At 37.0% G+C, this 8,978-nt stretch overlaps 1 protein-coding gene across 1 annotated transcript in view; it reads left to right on the forward strand.

The window, feature by feature from the left end:
- The first annotated feature begins 2,412 nt into the window (after positions 1-2,412).
- Positions 2,413-8,978, forward strand: part of LOC107726355 (oxysterol-binding protein 2-like) — a 22,441-nt gene continuing 15,875 nt past the window's right edge. The window contains exons 1-3 of the mRNA XM_016535898.1: positions 2,413-2,626; positions 2,688-2,819; positions 5,742-5,992. Coding sequence (XP_016391384.1) covers positions 2,413-2,626; positions 2,688-2,819; positions 5,742-5,992 — 597 coding nt within the window. The remainder of the gene's footprint in view (positions 2,627-2,687; positions 2,820-5,741; positions 5,993-8,978) is intronic.

The raw sequence follows: 8,978 nt of genomic DNA on the forward strand, positions 1-8,978 counted from the left end.
GTATTGGTCTGTTTTTGTTAAATGTGAGCCAAAACCATCACAATTAAAAGAACCAAAGACTTAAACTACTTCAGTCTGTGTGCATTGAATTTATTTAATACACGAGTTTCACAATTTGAGTTGAATTACTGAAATAAATGAACTTTTCCACGCCATCCTAATTTATTGCGTTGCCCTTGTCCACCTAATGAGCTGACATTAGGAGTAACTTCTTAAAGTGGCAGGACTAATCTGTGTTCCACATGGGCAGCCATCTGTGGGAGCCAGAATTCTTGATGGTTGGTAGGGGATCAAATACTTATTTCACTCACTTAAATGCAAATTAATTTCTAACCTTTATATAATATGTTTTTTCTGGATTTTTTGGTTGATATTCTGTCTCTATACGTTAAAATAAACCTACCATAAAAATTACAGACCCTTCATTTCTTTGTAAATGGGCAAACTTGCAAAATCAGCAGGGGATCAAAAGGAGCCCCTACCAAGTATTGAGTACATGTATAGTAAATGAAGGCCATTTCCAGAAGGCCAACAATTCACTAAAAATGTTTTTTTTATTGGTTTTATGAAGTATTCTAATTTGTTGAGAAGTGAATTGGTGGGTTTTTGTTAAATGTGAGCCAAAATCATCACAATTAAAAGAACCAAAGACTTAAACTACTTCAGTCTGTGTGCATTGAATTTATTTAATACACGAGTTTCACAATTTGAGTTGAATTACTGAAATAAATGAACTTTTCCACGACATTCTAATTTATTGAGATGCACCTGTATATAATGTGTTTCTTCTGGATTTTTTGATTGATATTCTGTGTTTATCCGTTAAAATAAACCTACCATAAAAATTACAGACCCTTCATTTCTTTGTATGTGGGCAAACTTACAAAATCAGCAGGGGATCAAATAAATATTTTCCCCACTGTATCTCCAACTTTCCACCGAGTTGCAAATTGTCCTAACACGCTTCTTCCCGATGATGGACACGATCACTGCCCTTCATGCTTAGGGGTTCAGCATCTAAAAGAGGCTCTGACTGATCCGTGTTTGCATTGTAGTATGCTACCGATGTCTGAGAGACAGCTTCGCCTCGCTGAACTGGATCCTAGTTCAATGGCTAGCCTGGCACAAAATGACTCAGCCCTGCAGCGTATTCAAAATCGCTGCGCACCAGCGGCTGCTGGCGCTCCGCCAACAAAGAAAAAGACTTTGGAATCAGAGCAATTGCTGTCGAAGACTTTCGCTACTCTGACTTTGAAAATGGCAGAGCTGAAACGTCTCAGGGCTCGCAAAATCGCTAGCCCGACATCCCGGGGCTATTGTGTTTTCCAGTCGGGGAAATGGTCTAAAGGCTGAAATGCTTTTGTATAAGATTTTTGTTTTTCTGAAAACCTGTATCTGAACTGTAAATCATGTAATTTTATGGCTCAATACTGTATGTTACCATAGACATTGTCCAACCCCACTTATAATGTGTTCATTTTACTTGTGCAGCTCTTAAAATGGGTCATAAATTGCCTTAAATTTTTATTTTTTATTTTTTTTTATTCTGTGTAAATAGTGAAATAAAATTCCTTCCTTCATATTTGTTGATATTTGTGTATTGAAAATATTTCTGATTGACATTTAAACTCCTATCTGATTTTCTATATTTAAAAAAAAGGTCTTTTTTTTTTATTTGGGCTAGTTAAATGAATTTTCGGGCTACCAAAATCTGAAGAGTACCTGCCCGAAGGGCTACCAGGGATTTTGGAATTTTGCGAGCCCTGCGTCTTCTTCAATCTCTACAACCTCCAGTACCAGCCACGCCTGCAGACAACACACCAGAAGATGAGAGTTTTCTTCAACATCCAGATCTGGATGCCATTTCAACGAGTGCATCTAATTCACACCACCTTAGGGTCACCGAATGCAGACCTTTCAGTACTTCAGTTCCTTCAGACTATATTGGCAATGGGACATTTGACTCGTGAGCTTGGAACACTCAGCAACCCTTCTAACAGCTCGGCACCAGGTATGGCTTGCTCAGGCAAGATTGCCTGAAGATTGTAAGACGCTGAGGGAATTGCCAATTGTGCCGGGACATCTTTTTGGCCCCAATGTCTCTGAGGTATTAGAGAGGAGAATGAAGTTGTCCGAAGTCACACAACAGCTAACTCAGGCCCCACAGGCACCCTCTCTTAGGATGCCACCAGCTCCCACTCATCCACGCTATTCAATTGCAGAGCAACGACTGCGCCGCGACAATACTTCTCAACCTCAGATACCACAACAACAAAGACTGGCTCAAGAAGCCCAGGGACATTGCCCTTTACCCCCCCCACCCCACAGGTACTAAAGGCAGAAACCAAAAACCATGATGTTTTCAGGCCGGCAGTCAGTCGTTTCTCATTGCAACATCTAGATTACTTGAGAATGTCATTGTCCGACCCCTGGTTTCTGGCAGCTGTGAGCAGGGGATACACTTTGCAGTTCCGACACCGGCCTAACATGTTTACAGGAATCCTTCCTACAGTTGTCAAGGATCCAACCAGTTCTATGGCCCTGTCGCTAGAAATTTGTTCACTTTTGCAGGAAGGAGCCATAGAAAAAGTTCATCCCCTCAGTACAGAGGTTTTCTACCAGTTCTGTATCTGCGCTACTTAAATGTGTTCCTTAAGCCTCTTCCTTTTCGTATGTTACAAAAACAGTTGACATTCTTCCGTCTGTGATGGAAGGAGACTGGTTTGTGGAACAATGCCCCCATTGTTCCACACTTTACAGGAAGTTCCTAAAATTCAGCTTTCAGGACCAAGCATACCAGTTCAGAGTTCTGCCATTCGGTCTCTCTCTGGCCCCTTGTGTATTTGCAAAAATTCCTTACGGTGTCCTTCTGCAACAGTCATTCCTCATGACTGTGTTGGTATGTCATCCACTAGTGCTTAGCACCAACTCTGGCGGTCAGGAGGAATGAAACAGAACACTAGTTACGTATGTAACTGTGGTTCGGTGAATTCTGGATGACCGCCAGAGTTCTTTGTCACTCGAAATGCACAAGAAGTGTTCCGAGGCTGGGCACTGAGCTACTGCGGTTTATATCCTTGTGGCTCGGTCTGCGTCATGACGTGACCTTGTTGACATTTTTCTCGACCTATCTAGCTGATGCTGCAATTATCTACTAGTGCTTAGCACCGCCTCTGGCAGTCATCCGGAATTCACAGAACCACAGTAACATACGTAACTAGCGTTACACACAGGTGTAGTAGTGTGCAAATTCTGCTACATGGGGATGTTTTAGATAATTGTAAAATAATTCACATGTTCGTGTTTTTTTGAAAATATTTATTGAAAATATTTGGTTTTTTATTATATTATATTATATTATATTGTTATAAAGAATTGAACTGTTCTGCGTGATATTTTTTTTTAATGATTTTTTAATAGAATTTCTTGGTAAGTAACACAACACTGTAAAAAATGTTTTCTCAGGTAAACTAAAATGTGCATAATTTAGTTACATCAAGGGTCAAATCAAATATAATTAGCACATTTAAGTTAAAAGTTACACAATTTTTTGTATGTGTGCTGTACAGGTCTGATATAAAGAACGTTTTTGCTCAGGTGGTGGAAATGTCCACCCAATAGAGAAAATTTTTGCTCAGCAAGAAAAAAAAAATTTGAGAAAACATCTGTCTCTGAACAGTTTGCTGAAGGCTGCTCTGCTCTCTGCTGAGGAGGAACAAACACAGTCAAATCAATCTCACCCTTGCCCCGCCCCGCTCCGCTACTGTGAATGAGGTTGCCACATTCAAACGTTTTTTTTTCCAAACATTTTTTCTTTTGTCAGAGATGAATGACAGTGTTTTCCTTGTGAACATGTGTTTTCCATATTCATTGTATTTGTGTGGTGTGGTCTTATTGCATCCATGTTGCATGATCCTGTCATGGCCTCAACTCAACATCAGGATCTCAGCTCTGTTCTGATGTGATTTCTCCATTTACACTAGATTTATGCCACTTCTGTCATTGAAAGGGAGCCATTGTGTGTGCAAACATGTCCACACATGGCAATGGACATTAATTATGGCAGCTGTGGAACCATGCAAAGTGAACACATTTGGGCGTCCATATTATTTATAATAAATTTTTTTCCACATCCTTTCCACTAGCAAATGTTTATGGCCTAGACATCACAAGTGATTCTGGTGACTTGTAAAGGCACGATAAGGTACTTTATATTAGCTTTTCTGGCTCTTTTTTAAACTGACAGCTATTAAAATGAATGCAGCATCAGATAAAAGCTAAAGTTTTTTATCCACAAAGGAATGGCTTGGATGAAGGAGATGGAGGGGTTTTGTAATAGCCAAGTCTATTTCCAGATCTTATTCCAATTGAAATTTGCATTTTTGGGGAATTTGCATGCAAGATTATGTGCATCCTCCAGTATAGTGGATGACGTAATTTTGTAGGCCAACAAAGTTAGCATTACATTGGTTCCCTTAGCAAAAAGCCAATAGGATTTTTCGATTGGCTTTATTGATTATTGCAGAAAATAAGCTTTGTGACCAACAAATGTTCATGATTCTTACATTTAGCTTATTATGATAAACTTCACAAATGGACACAAACTTTATTGAAGCCTGAATACAATCGGTAGATGTAACAAGCTAAAGCTAGGCTATAAACAAACTACAGTATATCACTGCATGACCTAAGTGTATAAACACAATGAGGCTGTAAAAGTGGACTAGTGAGTAGATGAGTTTATCTGTTTAGCGTGATGCTGTTTAATGCCCCTAACAAACTCTGTAGTACCATTTAGCCACTTGTCAACAATTCTCTTTTTCAAGACACATAAAAGTGAAAAAAAAAACATCAGTGGGATATAACTGATGTATTTTATGTCATAGAAAAAAAACTTATTTCAACAAAAACCCATTGATTCGGGACAATGGAACCAGAAGTTTACAAATGCTAGCATGTTTTGGGGTTTTAAAAACAAACTACTTATAGTTTACTTATTTTTTTCACGTAAGACAATTAAATTTCTGGAGATATTTTTATTGAATAAAATATTTCAGCCACATTTTGGATTTAGATCACCTTCACCAATCAATTCAGTGAATATAAAGTTTCAGTATCGATATTCCCACACGCTGTGTGTTGAAAACCGGCTAAATTTTTTATTATCTGTACTTTTTACAGCACTGTTTTTTTTTTGTTTGTTTTTTTAAATACTCATTTCTTTTGGTGTAAAACATTATTGAATGACTTTAAACAATAGTTGTTTTTGCTTCTTCAGTCCTAACCCTACATATTATCAACAGATGAGTTTTACCAGTTGAGACCATGTGTTCTCCAGTTTAACTTCATTAGGAAACACATTTATATCTGAGACTTTCGGGCTTCTTAACAGGTAATATTTTGTGTGTAGTCACTATCTCTTAAAGCAGTCCACCATCTAGAGTGTATGTGTGTGTTGATTTGGATGTTTGTGCTCTGTTTGCATAAGTGACTATGGTAATATCGACTGGGTGCCTGCCATTGGGGCCTCAGCCACCTGTAAAATCAGCATTAATTAATGAGGGAAATTAGGAGAAACTGTGGTCTCTGACTTGTTAATGTGAACAGCTGGAAAACACATTGTGTGACATTGTGTTCTTGGGATGTTTTTTTTTCTGTTTTAAAGAAACAGTTCACCCAGTAATGAAATTTACTCCCATAATCTCTAATCTGTCTCTCTCTCTCTGTTTCTCTCTGTGTAGATGATTCTGCGGACGAGGAGCCCACCTCTCAGTCAGACCACAGTGAGATCCAGGGCACTCTCAAGACTCTGGCCAGTAAGTTGGATGACTTGAGCACGTGCAATGACCTGATAGCTAAGCACGGAGCAGCGCTGCAGCGGTCTCTGAGTGAGCTTGAGACCTTACGTGTGCCTCTGGAGGGAGGAGAGAAAATCAAGGCTGTCAACGAGAGAGCCACCCTCTTTCGCATCACCTCCAATGCTATGATCAATGTAAGTAGAACTAAACTTTCAGTTATCACAGAATTTGAGTTGGGTCAGGTTTCAATTGTTATAAAATAGCTATTTTGTTCACTTTCAGTTTTCACGTAATCTTATTTCTACCGTTTAAAAGTTTGGGATCAGAAAGATTTCTAATACTATACTAACTAATACTCTTAATCAGCAGGGATGCATTAATGAATGAATGAATTATGCATTTATATAGCGCTTTATTGATCAAAAGTGACAGTAAAGATTCACATTGTTACAAAATATTTCAAACAAATGCTGTTCTTTTGAACTTGAAAATAATTTATTGAGAATAATAATTTGACAATAATAAGAAATATTTCTTGAGCACCAAATAAAATGTGTATACTGAGAATATAACAACCGATAAAATTGTATGAATTTTTAAAACATTTAAAAAATTTCTCAAATTTTTAAAAACATTTTATTCTTGCAGCTGGAGAAATGTGTCTCTTTTTGAGCTCTGTCTGACTTTGTTCAAATTTAGGACTGTTGTATTTATTGTCTTTAATCATCTAGACAGTGTTTTCCTTAGTGCTGCGGCCAATATGAATGAGTAATGTTTAGAAATAATGGGAGGAAAGATTGTGGTTCATTTATCAAAATGGACAATGTGAAATCTAATCCAGTATTAGCTCTCTTAACCAACCACACTTCATGAAAGAGACCAATTTCTAAAACTAGCTCCAGAACAAAATACAACAGCAGCTTTACTTTGAATCTTTTTCCGAGAAAATCCTAATCTGTCTCTGTGTTCAAATTTTATGTTCAGTGTGGCTCTAAAGTCAAATGTTGTTGCAGATACCTGGATCAAAGATTGTTTTTCTTTTTTGTCTGTAATCAATGAAGGTAGAGCCTCCACTGATGTGATCAATACAGGTCTAGGAATAGCTCTCAGTATTGTGGATGTCCTCTGTGCCTTTGATTTCCTAAATCAAATTTTGGATAGCTATCACTCACAGTCATGAAAATCAATATTAGAGGTGATATCGTCTTGTGTGTTCCATTTCAGCTCTGACAAACTGAATTCATCTCGCTGTGCCAAGTTTAGGTGAATGTAGTTTCATGCTGTTTATTTTGATTTGTGTGGATATCACAAAAAGAATTTGAACAAATATGCATTAACTGCATCATAATTATGATTGTTGGTACCCAACTTGAATGCAAACCTCATTTTAATCTTCACAGCCAGGTCCATATTACAGGTAACTTATTCTGGCAAAGCAGTGACCACTTTGACAAAAATTGGCATTCTAACCAACATGTAAAATGAGCAACCGCATTTTTGAAACACGCTAAAATAGTCATCATTTTTAAGTAAAATGTGTCTTAATATTTATGGATAATTATTGAAATTTCCATGCACATTTAGTTCATGTTAAAAATGTGATTATGTCCATTTTTAGGTGAGATAGGGTGATGAGTTGCTTCACAAATGCCATAGATAAGAAGTGGCTGCACTGCTGAAAAGTTTGGAAACGACTGATATAGAGCAAACTATCTGAACATGTACACCTAATTAACAGTCTTTAGATTAGTGTTCAATGATGATTTCTGTATAATTCTTGATACATTTTTTTTGTAAGACCCATATAAGAATCCAATAGTTCACCAGCGTGTTATTGGCTGATAACGTTTCTATCTTTTTCCTTACTTCTTGAGATTAGCTTGAATCATTAGCCCTGCAGACAGTAGTCGGTCAGGACCTGAGTCTTTGAGTGATGTAAAACCCCACCAAATCTGCATGCTATAACACTTTCATTAGTGAGATCTCTGTTTGGTTAGCTGTGTGGACTCTTCTTTGTCTTCTTTTTTTTATCTCTAAAATGATTAATAGCCAGCTGGACAGGAATACACATGCATAATGAAAAGTGCTGAACAGCACTGTGAGGTCTAGCTCATTAAAGCATTTGGACAGGCTGATGAGATGTAGAGGAAAACCATTCTGATCTGTGTGTGTGGTCTGATGGATAAACAGATGATGTTATATAATATATAATATATAATATGCTTCTAAATTTGAACCAAGAAGAGTGAAGAGATGGAAGTAAAGACAGTAAATACAGTAAATGCAATCATTTTTTTTAAGTATTATTGCAGTTTAAAATAACTGTTTTGATTTTATGTTAAAAAAATTACATACAATTTTATATTTTTATGTATTTTGTTCCTGTGATGGTAAAGCAGCCATAACTCCAGTGTTACATGATCCTTCAGAAATCATTTGAATATAACAATTTGGTGCTCAAGTAACATTTATTATTATTTTCAATGTTGAAAACAGTTGTGCTGCTTAATATTTTTGTGAAAATTGTGATTTTGTTTTTCAGATTCTTTGATGAATAAAGAGCAGCATTTATTTAACATAGACATCTTTTGTTACATGTTTACTGTCACATTTGATCACTTTAATGCAAATAAAAATTACTTTCTTTAAAAAAAAAAAAAACTGACTCCAAGCTTTCGAACGGAACGGATATATCAGGATTGTGTGAATACAGTCGAGTGCGCTGAAGTGATTAGGGTGAATACAGGGATAATGGGACACTTTCTGATTGCTTGCTATGAGATTTGCGACATTTTAAATTAAACACATTTCGAATACAAAAAAATTACTGAAACTGAGAGAAAGCAGCCGTCTGAAACTGGATGTAAAATGGCCCTAAAAAGTCATTTTTACACTTAAAGGGGTCATATGACGTTGCTAAAAAGAACATTATGTTGTGTATTTGGTGTAATGCAATGTGTTTATGCGGTTTAAGGTTAAAAAAACACATTATATTCCATATAATGTACATTATTGTTTCTCCTCTATGCCCCACCTTTCTGAAACGCGTCGATTTTTACAAAGCTCATCAGTCTGAAAAAGCGAGGTGTGCTCTGATTGGCCAGCTATCCAGTGCATTGTGATTGGCCGAATACCTCAAGCGTGTAACGGAAATGTTACTCCCCTAAACATACTGTGATC

This window comes from Sinocyclocheilus rhinocerous, unplaced genomic scaffold (genome assembly GCF_001515625.1).
Source record: "Sinocyclocheilus rhinocerous isolate Xijiao unplaced genomic scaffold, SAMN03320098_v1.1 scaffold2050, whole genome shotgun sequence".
Lineage (NCBI taxonomy): Eukaryota > Metazoa > Chordata > Actinopteri > Cypriniformes > Cyprinidae > Sinocyclocheilus > Sinocyclocheilus rhinocerous.